Source organism: Tetranychus urticae, chromosome 3, assembly GCF_039701765.1.
Source record: "Tetranychus urticae isolate SD_2017Ah chromosome 3, NJAU_TeUrti_SD_1.0, whole genome shotgun sequence".
In the NCBI taxonomy this organism is placed as follows: Eukaryota; Metazoa; Arthropoda; class Arachnida; order Trombidiformes; family Tetranychidae; genus Tetranychus; species Tetranychus urticae.
Genome location: NC_142960.1, coordinates 12283006 through 12295490, shown reverse-complemented (window position 1 = coordinate 12295490; position 12485 = coordinate 12283006). Strand labels below are relative to the sequence as shown.

Below are 12485 nucleotides of genomic sequence, written 5' to 3'. Positions count from 1 at the left end.
TTCCTTTACATGCTCCTGTTTACTTCCGTAAATAGTAAATGCAAGAAAAATATTTACCTATTTTGGGAATCGCAACCTTTTTTTCTCACTCCATTCTCATCAAAAATCAAACATTGAATATTCAGTTTGCAGGTTGAAGGATCACTTGATATTGTTAAATTGCTTTATCGAATTGACTGTTTCAGAATCGAAATTCGAAAAAATTTAATTGCGAAAAGAAACCGATTATTCAAGTTGTTTGATTTGAAATCTCGAAAAATTGAAGCCAAATGCTGAAAGATTTCTGACAAAAATTGAGGAAAAAACCAGTAGTTTTCTCATGGATTTTCGATCGATGCTGATAAAATCTTCATTTTTATGTCACTTTAAATCGATTCGACTGTTTCAGGATCGAAATTTTCGTAAAATAATTTCGATGAACCAGGATTGGAAAAATAGAAGCTGCAAGAATTTGTAGATAAACCGCTTTTTTGGAATTTTGCTACTTAAACTGAATTCTTGAAAATTCAGTCAAGAATAATTTTGTTTCGAAAATGCAGAAAATATTTAGATCGATATTAGGCAAATTATTAAACCTTTTATTTGATTTAAAGCAATTATATTCATATTTAGAACATTTCATGATACATTTCATTTTCATTATTTATTCTTATTCATAGTTTCGAAATTTCATGTTTTCATTCTTGGTCCGGATCAAAAACTGCATTAATCATGATTTAAAAGAATTTTTGTCTGAATAATTTGCATTCATTTCTAAATATTCATATATCTCTAGATTTAAACAAAATTCCAAAGAAAATATTCGAAACTGGATCAAGGTTTCAAATTTTCATCACGATCCAACACTAAACCTTTCTATTAGACATTCTTGCATGAGCACTAATAAAGAAAATGATGAATCCATGAAACATTGATTTTAGAACCAAATTACGTTCAATATCAATCAATCGTTCGAAATGCAATCATTCGATGATAAAATGGAACAAACCATATTTTCGATATTAATGGTTGAAACTTTCTGTTCAAGTGTAAATCTTACCTTTCCTATTACCTTTGAAAGGATAATCTTGGATAAAGACATTTCCCTCCAAACTGAGCCTCAAACCCTTAATAGCTTTCACATAATCTATTAATAGTGAAGATAAAGATTTGACAATATTTCCTTTGTTTCAATGGTCAATTAATTTGTTCCGATTTTCGTTTCCACTTTTTTCCATTTCCATTGTCCATTCTAATGTACAAATGCCAACTACAGAGTTAGATTATGTTGACAGGGAAGAAAAGCTAAAACTAATGTTGAAAGCAAATAATGAAGATTCATTTTCCAAGAGCGAAATCCATGTGAATATGAATGGCCAAAAAGTCAACCTTGAGGTAAGAAGAAGAAGAACTTTTTCCATGAGCAATTTTCTTCTTTTTTCATATTCATTATTTTTCTCTTTACCTTTTGTTTCTCATATCTACAACTCTTTACCTTTCACATCAACTTTTATTTCTTCAAGTGTTTCGACTTTTTTGTGTCTATTATTACGACTTTTGTGAAACAAGAAAAAAGAATTGCTAAACATTCCTAGTTCATTGTTATCGTTTGATATTGAGTCTAACATTTTTTTTCGTAGAGAATCGAAAATTCATGATTCAGTCAACTGTCAATCAGGTTTACCAACGAGACGAGTAACTGAATTCATTTCAAAAATGATTCAATATCTAAATGATGAGAATCTTTTTATAAAATGTTTTTCTTTTTTCAATCAAAGACAGAAGTCAAAGTTGGTGTTCAATGGATTTGGGTAAAGTTTAGGGAAATGATTCTGTTTATTCATTCCATGAGAAATTTTTACACTTTGCTTGATTGGCATTTGATTAAGTTAACAAAAATTCATGTGAAATAAGTTTTCGTTTTCAATGAAGGCACAGTTTCACTTTTATTGTTTATTCAATTTTTGCTCTAAATTGTTTCAATCGATATCAAAATGTAGCCACACTTTTCATGTTTTGAATTTCATGATAGATCAAAGTGACACATAATTGTCAAGAAAGTTCTGTTACATTTTTAATTCTAATCGATTCTATTCTCAAGATTGATATTGAGTTGAAATGCTACAAAATAGTCTCTGTCTATGTAAATGAAACGACTATCGATTAAGCTTACAGAATATGAAGTTCACTTCTATTTAAAAAGTCATTTTCAAGTTCGAATAATTTCATAAATCTATTTTCTGAATATTTCGAAGATAAGAAGAAAAGAAATCATATGAATTAGCTTCACTTTTGATGTGCGATAAAAGGTAACGATAAAGAAATGAGACAAAAATGAAATCTTCATTTAACGAAAATTCAATTTTAATGATTTATACAGTTTTCTCATGAAAATAATATCAAATCAACTTTCGATTTTGAAGTTTACATTCAATTTTCGTTCTATCATTCATCAAAAATCAGAAGAAAAGTAATGCCAAAAGAATTAGTTCGAAGAAAAAGAGTCGAACACGAGAAATTTTTCCGAAATTCTTTTGACATATTTGATACAAATATTGAAATCGAAAAATGATAATTTCCTTAATGAATCTTTTTCTAGCAACGAATTCCCGGGGTTCTTCGAAGTTTTGCATTTCCAGAAAACTCGTTTTCATGGCCCAACTATTGTTGAGATAATTCTACCAAGAATTAATTTCTAAAGATGAGTCATTCCATTGATATTATTGTAGCATTTCGACTTTTGCAACTCTTGAAGCTCTCTTTGAAGCGACTTTAAGCGATCACTTTAAATCAATTTCAAAGGAGAAATGAAAAAGATTAGTTTATACGAAAGTTGAACATGAAAATGGTAACCAAGAATTGAAGTAAATCAGTTGAATGGTTTCACAATGACAAAGGTAAAAATATTAAAGGTTATTCACAGGAAACAAAACATTTTCTTATCTGCTATCATTGTAAGTTATTACATTTCTAAATCTATTGTTGATATTATTATTATTGATAGAAGCAGGTAAAAACAGATTCGAGTAAAAAGTAAAAGAAGAAAATTCTTTTACCATTTGTTTTAGCAACAAATCGTTTTCTTCTTTACTCTCTTTTTTTCAGCTAAAAATATACCTTTGTTTGCATTATCTGCAACTTTTCCCTGATTTTACCTGAACTCCAATAGATAACTGTAAAAAGCATGGGAACAGAAGAAAAACTTTTATCATTTCGATTGAGAATAAAGAATATAAGACGAATGAAAATTGTTATTAATATGAAATTACATCCTTTTGAAAATATTTAGATAATAAGAGAAACAAATTATCAACTGAAATGAAATGAGATTTGTTATTTACTCTGAATTAAAAGGCTGCCAAAAAACGAACTGAAAGGCTTAAGGTTAAGCAAATATTTGGTTTGATATTTTTTCCTTTTGTATTTGAGCCTTTTCCATGATTTCAGCTTTTGATTGATTATTAATAGTTGTTTTCATTTGCCGTTTTTCAATCAAAATGCTCAAACAAATTACAGAAAAAGTAATGCTGAAGAAACGGAAAAGTCTCAAGTCTCAATGTTGTTTAATAATGAAATTGAAATCAATCCTTGATTTTTTTAAATCCATTGTTTTAACATTTGAATTTCGATTCGATTTTTAAGCAAAAATGTTGCACGATGCTCAAGACAAGTTGATTAAAGGGGTTTCCTCATCATTTAGTTTACAATTTACAGTTTGTAATTCAATATCGATCCCTTTTCATTTAATCTCTTCATTGCTTTTTCCTTTTCCTTTTATCTTGATGTGAGCATTGGTCAAGACAATGTGCTTCTTTTTTCAATTTTTGTGTCCTTTTTAATTCTAAATGTGTCTTTTCTCTGCTAAACGGAATCTATCTTAAACGAGTGCCGAAACTGTCTCTTAATTCTGTTCGCCATATTTTGATTATTGTATTTGTGCTTGAAAAACCACTTAAATTGGTTGAAAAAGTGTTGGCCATAGAACAATGAGATTGAAGGATAATACTTGATACCAACGGTAAGTCGCTATACTTTAACCATGTGTCAACGTCCGTGAATCTCGTTATCCAAAACCTAACCAAACAAACCATTGATTAATTTTGGCTAAACACTTTAGTCATTGTTTTTGATTGCTAATTGTGAAGACTCGACTTTTAATGGGCTAAGTAAAGCTCAATGTCGATGAAAAGGTTAGTTTCTAAGTCAAACTTGAGTTGAATTGGCCGACTTTCCATTATCATTGGAATAGTTAAAAGTATTGAAACTGGATTGGAAAATAGAAATGGTAAATTGATTTTATTGGTCGATATTTCAATCCATTGTATTGTCACCTTATTCCTCCATGAAAAGTCAGATTGAAAGTGAAATTTGATTTCACCTGATATTACAATTTACGTTGTATTATAATAAGAGAATCATTTTCACAGCCTTTTGTTGCAATCATTATCAAGGAAATAGCACAAGCAAATAAATGATGTTGAACAAGTTTCTCCTTTTTTTCACAAAAACATTGATTCTGTCATTTTATTTGTCACTATTTAAAACCTGTTCATTCCCTATCATCATGTTACTCCTGTCATTGCCATGTTTTGTTTTTCTTTCCTTTCAATGTTCAAAAATAATGATACAAAAATAGAACTTGAATCTTGTTCTTTTTTCCTCCAGATTCCTATTTACACTTTTTTCCCCATTTTTTCTCCTTCCATCCAATTTTGCATCTTTACAGTGAAGCAAAAACTGATATCTTATTGTGAACATTATCATGTCTGAACATTTTCTTATTCCAGATTAAACTCCATTACAAGGTAGAGTAAAAAAAGAGATTTGATATCGAACAAGAAAAAAAGGGAAAAAAATTCTTGAAAATGTTTATATATTTATATCGACTATTATTATCAGGAGTGAAGAGGAAAACATGAGAAAAGTTGATATGAATAAATAAAGGAAATTCAGGGAAACAAAAGAACTCAACTCTTTAAATTTCTTCTCCAATCATAATTAATTGTAGTTGATTGATGATCGATAAAAGCATTTCCATTGATTCTGTTTATGTTATTCAAATGTTTGAGGTGAATCGAGTTGAGAATTTAAGTAAACATGGAATAAACGATGAACCTTTTGATAACAATAATTCTGTGATTACAAAATTCTAAATGATTCGAGTTTTTCTCTTTTTTTGTGTTTTTCTTCTCTTCCCTTTACTGGTTCCTTTTTGTCTCCTCAGGGCAATCCAAGTTATACCAAGGTGAATGAGTAAAAAAAAGTTTGCTGCAAGAAGGTAAAGAGAAGAAAAAACTCTTGCTGAATAGAAAAGTGATGGAAATGAATTTGTTCCTTGAAAGAATGAGAATAAATTTAGTCATCATGAAAGGGTAAAAGGATGATTATCATGATGTGCAAAAGTGAAAATAGTTGAATAAAACACTTTCGTTTGTTGTTGTAAACAATTTTCATATTAGATGTGATAATATTTACAACTATTCAACTCATTTTATTATACACTTGAGATGATTTGAACTTCACGATTTCATTATCATTTCTTTCTGTAAATTCAATTGCAATTAAAAACAAACTTCAAGTAACTTGCTGATCGAGAGAATGAGAATCTGATAAAATCGATTTCAATTCGAAGTAATCATCAATCCATTTTCTCATTAGAAGAGTTCGTTAGCAGTCGTTCAACTGTTTATTTGCCGTTTAAGGTTGAAGTACAAAGAACCAGGTAAACGGAATATTGGTCTTAGTTTTCGTCGTCTTCTTGATGATTCTTTTTCTGCATTTCCACTCTTCTTTTTGAGTCTTCGAGGTTGCTCGAGAAAAGTCACACTTGATTATCATGTGATGTTGCAAAGATACAAATGATGTGAAGGTGAAATGAATGGTAATAATATTCACGTTAAAGATGTTGAAATGAAATGATAAGAATAATTTTCCTTTTTTTGCATCATTTGTCTTCATCTTTACCCACTGCCTTTTCCCATGTTCATCATCATCATTATCATGAGCTTGATTCTCATTCACACATTCATTACAGAAGATACCTTTACACCCATCAACAGCAACAAAGTAAATATATATTTGGAAAGGAACACAAAAAAGAAGAAAGAAAAAATTCTGTCAACAACAAAGTTTATCAATATTTATCTTCCTTCACCATACCTTCAACTCGACTCATCAAAATGATTCTTTATCATTGTTATAATAATCATGTTCATCACAATTGCCGTCGACTATTTGCCTGATAAATCAACCAAAATCCCAATGTTACCAATTAGCAAAACAAAGAGAATGAAAATTATCCAAAATTCCGACATTTCATGAGAAGATAAAAAACTAACATTTTGTTCATCAACTGATGACAAAAACAGATGACATGAGAATGCATATTTTTTTGGTTCCTTTTTTTTTATTCGCAAAATTTGTTGATCAGTATCAATGTTGAACCAAATGTTATGTTAAATGATTACTAATTGAATGAACGATGAAAGGCAAACATTTTTTTCTCTCTCAATCTCATTGTTTCAAGTTGCTGAATAGTTAATTGACTTCGACTAATGATTAAATTTGGCGAAACTCAATTTATTCCCAGAAATGGAAACAATTGCAGCTTATTTTACTTCAACTTTATTCCTCTAACCATTTTGATAACTTTTCACTTGACATTCAACTTTTTTACAGTAAAGTGTTTTAATGATTATGTTACTGAAAATGAGTTCAAATTTCTTCAGGCTCATGGAGAGAAAATTTACTTTTCCATTTTAGTTTCAAAATAATTGAGTTGTTTCATTTACACCTTCAGAGTTTACTTTTTAATTGTTTACACTTTTCATGGCGATTATGATTGTCATGATAAAAGGTGAAACTTGAGCAAATGAATATAATTTTATCCACTTTCTGGCAATTTAACAAGCAATTTACAGAAATTTGTTCACACAATTTAGGAATAAACATTCAACTTCTGTTGCGATGAAAAATTTTTACTCGATTAATGAAATTCTTGTTGGAATTTATGAATACTCTTGGAAATTTTCATTTCGAGAAATTCTCTTTTCATCATTCAAACTCAAGTCGAAACTGAATAATTTAAAGTTTATTCAGAAATCGAAAAGTTCTGTTATTTAGAATAGAAAAATTGGGAAATATTGAAATAATCAATTTCTATCAATTTTTTCCTTTTTTTCGAACTTATTCATGCTGGAAGAGAAAAGCTTGAAAAATTGATTTTATTGCATAATCTTTGAGGGAACTTTTCTGTTCAATTTTTGATCTTGGTTCATTTCGCAAGGATTTCTAATTAAACACGAACTTCGAATTGACGATTGAAATGTTGAATGTTTGTAATTCGAGTTTGATATCGTTTTCTCGTTATATTTTCATCTAATCGATGATGAAAAGTCGATGTTGATGTTTTGATGGTCAATTGATTTTTTGCCTTACATGTTAAGTGATCGTTTTTTGCTGTTCGTTCAAGATGAATCACAAAATTGTGAGGTAAAGGGAAAGAGATAGTAAAGGCAAACATTGAATAACATGAAATGTTCAGGTATTTGAGTAAAGATGAGATGAAATTGATTGCGTGTCAATTTCAAATCCAATGAGTTCCAGTGAGAGGTTCAAGTCAACATTTGGTCGACAATGTGATTGATCAAGCTTTTTTTATGGCAATAATAATTTGATGGAATGAGATATGTTGATATCGAGAAATGTTATCAATTGAGAATTATTCTTATAATCAATAGTTACAGTTAAATGAAGCATTTAATAACCAATTTAGGAATGTTCTGATTCAATATCATGTTATCATTTCATGTACTTTGCATACAAACAAAGTTATTACAGTTACAAATATGTTACATTTTATGTTTATTTCATCCAATAGTCCATGAGAGTAAATAATTAACTTCAAAGAGATTTGAAATTCTTCAGCTAAATTCAACAAAACTTTCAGACCTTTAGCGAAAATCGATCAAATTCAAATCGTTTTCGAAATCAGTTCTCAATGATTCCAAATCATGTAATTCTATCCTTGAACACAAGATTCAGCCGACGTAGTCAATCTTGAGTCGATGATATCGAGACTCAGTCAGTGAACGATTTGACGTTACTTTAGAAAAAAAATGAATAAAAGAAGCTGACAGTTCGTGATGCTCGTAAGACCTTGAAAACTGAATCATAATCAGAGTTTTGAGACAGCATTTATCGATTAGAGAAACTTTGAACCTTGACTTTTGTTGTGACCAAAAAAGGTTAATCGAACGGAAATTGAGTGATGAAAAGAACGAGAAAACAGTTGAACACAAAAAGATGACTTTGAGTGAACATGATATTCCCTGAGTAAAGTTATCAGTATATTAGCATCAATATTTTCATCGAAAGCAGGCAAAGAGATGTGAATGATGAAAATTGATGAAACTAAAAGTTCATGAGAATTGATGAGGAAACATTGAACAAGGTCTCAATGAGAAGTAACAAAAAAAGCCTGATGAAGCATTGCAATGAACAGTCTTGAGGTTGCCATTGAATGAGACGAAGAGGAAAACTCGAGCATCTATTGAGACACTTTTGAATAAAAGTAATTTCTTGAAATGTTTCATTTACCATTCGAGGCTGATTCAAAGTAAATCATCTTGTACCTTGAATCGACTCAAATTGAAAAGTCAATTTTCTTTGAGGCAATTTTGGTTACATGGAACAATGGAATAAACATTTTCATTTTTACACCAGAAAAATGATGGAACTGCTCAGTTGAGAGGAAAACAAAAACATTTGCTTGTTTATCGGGTCAGAATAACCTGCATCATGATTGTATTATTAAACATTTTCACTCTTCTTTTTCAGCCACCTTTTCACTTTTACCTTTACTAACCTTGATCCTCTTATCTTCACCCATTCTTACCTTACTATCTTTACCTGACTCACTCGACAATCTGACAAAGAATATCGATTTTTTTCAGAGGCAAGATTCTTTTTCTCTTTTTCATGGAAACTCCATTTTCATATCTTACCTTATCGGTGACACACACATGCATTTAAAATGCTATTCCAAACCAATTGCAATTTATGTTTTCACATCAATATTGATAGGAACAGATAGACGAAAAGGATTTCAAGGTGAAGAGGAAAAAGAAGGTAACGAAAAAGAGAAACAGCAAAATGTTGCCTTCCTTTTCCTTTTCCCTTTACACCCCATTATCACACATTCTTGAAACTCATTCAATCTCAATTTACTCCATGTGAGTCTTTACATCTTTACAATTACCTTTTACCTTTTCTTTCATCTAAACTAAGAAAGTGACAAAATCTGGAAAACCCTGGAAAACTCACACAGATTTTTCATGGTACAATATCAATTTATTTTCACTCAACTAATCTAAGCTCAATGCAGCATTTGATTATCCCAATAAAATTGCATCAAAGTGAAAACGAGGTAAAGAAAAAAAATAACCAAATCAAGGTGCAGCAATTCAAATGAGAGATTCTGCCATGTATGCAATGTTTGGGAAGAGGGAATGAAACGATGAGAAGAAAAAAAAGATTTCATTTTGATTGATTGTAATTGATGAAACAGATTTAACTGACTGACAGATCAGATTCAACCTCAACAGTTAATCCTATTTACACTCATCATTTACCTATGAATTTGCCTCCAACAATCAACTACTAATCCAAAACCTTAACTATTGCAAAGGTGGATAAGCTTGAATAGGAAATTATTAGAATAGAATGGAGTTGAAGAACGAAGTGAATAGAGTAAACTTGGAGTCGACTGGACACTGAGTTAACATGAATTAAGCTCAATATAATTGATAGCTCGAGGTTGCTTTCAATGCACTGGAAGTAATCTGGATTAGCTTAGTTTCACACTGAATGCGATCTTTGCGCAATTGTAACGGATTGCCATAAATACTGTAATTGTACTTTAATTACCAACTAAATGTAACTAGTAATTTTAGTAGGAATAAAAACAATTTTTTCAAGTTAATGTTAAAAGTAAGAAAAGTTGGACGGACTTGGGATTTATTGAAAAATAGGTTAAAGTTCTAAAGTTTAAATGATGATGCAAGCAGTATGTAGGTGTAGCTAATGTAGAGATTAGGACTTAAAGGATTAAGTGAATGGTCCAGAACAAAGTACATATTTTTAGCTCCAAACGTCATGGACATAAAGACTAAATGTAAACCAGGTGAATGTCAGATTTATTAATAATAATAGTTCGCTTTTTGTAGTTGAGTTACACTTTAGATTCAAATACGTATTATGACCAAAAATCTTTCTATTGTCATGGTGATTGTGGTACCACCAACGAGGGTTTCCAGGGTAAAGGGAAGGTCAATCCAGTGTTTGTCCGATTTTTAACGTTACTCGTCTTATCACCCTAATTAAGCTTGATAAAATGTTGCAACTTCACAAATATTTTTCAAGATGCAGAAATTTTGATTTTACCCTTCAGGTGACCACTAAAGATCAAATTCCCTGAAAATTACCTTAGATGACTCAAGGTTTTATGCCACCTTAGATGAGAGGAACTATAGTAACCTGATCTGTTTATTGGCTACGATATCAGTTTTTGTGCTCGCTGGTGCTATTTACATTGCTTTGACTACGAATTGGTCAATACAACTCAACATCAACTTTGAGGAAAAAGTTATTTGCATTGTTATCGAATTTTTCAAGAGTGAAAATTGATTTCACAGTCTATCAGTGACATGCAACAGAGATGAACAAGCACCTGTCTATTATTTTGGTAAAAACATTTTCATCATTTCGCTTTGACTTTGGCTTAGTGAGTAGGCTGTAGGAAACGAATCCATCTTTACTCAAGGAATTATCCATGAAAAGAGAGATTCAAATGGCATGAATAAAAAGAAGATTTGAAGGAAAAAGTAAAAAAATGAGAAAAATATTAAATCCATTCCATTGAGAATAATCCAAACTGGGAGTGAAAAAAAAGTTAAATGAACGCAAGCAAAAGAAAGAAAACGAAATTGAGATTTAAAGTTGGAAGCTTTCATTGAATAAAAGGCTAATACTTTTCGTCTGATTTTCTGGTGAATCCAGCACAAGAAGAGCAAAGGTAAATAATGAAAAAACATATTATTCAATTGAAATGGTAAAATTGATTGATTTGCATCTTGAGCTTGAAAACATTTCAAAGATTTCCATCATCATTCATGATAAAGTTATCAGCAAGAAAAAACCTGTTGAGAAGTGAAAATACTGTAAAAATGTGAATGTGAGTTTAATCTGGAAAAATATCATTTTCTTTGCCCAACTGATCAACGTCTAAATGATACTCAGTTGACAGTTTTGTTTCACCAGAAAAAAAACTGTTTCACTCTTCTCATGCCCTCATCATGATCATGGTAAAAAGAAAAACTATTTTTAGTCTTTATCCAAGTAATCATTTATTTTCAATCAACTGCTAACTCGCTTCTTCTTCCAGTTGAATACAAACAATTGCCATTTATCAATCTTAATAAATTCAACTTTATCCTTCTCTTAATCAATTTAACATGAAATTGGTTTTAATTTGATTACTGTTCAACTGTGAAACTCATTTTCCACTCTCACCATCTTTCGATTTCAACTTCATTTTCTTGATGAAAAGTAAAAACTGAATCGATAAAGTTCATCCTTTTTTCCCTTCTATTCCTAAGATGATAATGTTGACAAATTTTGACACACTTGATAATGAAGTTGAATGAATTGAACAATTTTGGGTTTAAAGTGTCAACTTGATTAAATGGGAAAACTAAAAATTCATTCAAAATCGTTGCATTGAAACAAAATTGCATTTACTTATAACGAACCTGCAATTTTCAGTTGATCATGTTAATAGCTTTTAATCTTTTCATTCTTTTCCAGGCAACTGTAACTTTATTAGAAAATATTAACATATTGATTAGGAAAAGTGGTCAACATGAAATTAAAAATGAAATTCTGCCCATGCTTTTTAATTCCCTGGATTCAAGTCAACCTCAAGTTCAGGTAAGAGAAACTTGCTTATCACTTTTCAACACATTTTCTCAAGATAATCATTGGCACTAATCATGCTTCACCAGTGGCTAGTGTAAGGTTAATCTTCAACATTAATAAATGTTCATGGTGCGTTGGAGGTAAAATGGAAACTTTTATTATGGAATCAAATCAACTTTGATCATTGCATTAATTAGCTTTTGATAAGTCATTGTTTAGTATAGATTTTGTGTTTGAATTCTGAACAATGATGCATCAACTTTGAAAATTAATGAGTTTAACTTTGATGCAAAGTTGGTAAGATTTCATCTCAACATAAATCATTAAAGCTACCGTCTTTTGATCCAATGAATTTACTTGCCATTAATGTTGTGGCAAGGGTGAAAAGAAGCTTAAGTCAGCACCTTTAGGGTCTATCTGTTGTGATATTTAGAGATGTAGCAAATGAAGTTTGTGCATACATACATCATAAAGTTATACATCACTTGCGCATTTTATTAGAAAAGTGGCTAGATTCGTTGGTCAATATG

The 12485-nt window shown here is 30.4% G+C and overlaps 1 protein-coding gene across 1 annotated transcript in view; it reads left to right on the top strand.

Moving 5' to 3' along the window:
* LOC107359487 (SCY1-like protein 2) overlaps positions 1-12485 on the top strand; it is a 48139-nt gene that overhangs the window by 21171 nt on the left and 14483 nt on the right. The window contains exon 8 of the mRNA XM_015925965.3: positions 11845-11967. Within this exon, the coding sequence (XP_015781451.1) occupies positions 11845-11967 (123 nt within the window). The remainder of the gene's footprint in view (positions 1-11844; positions 11968-12485) is intronic.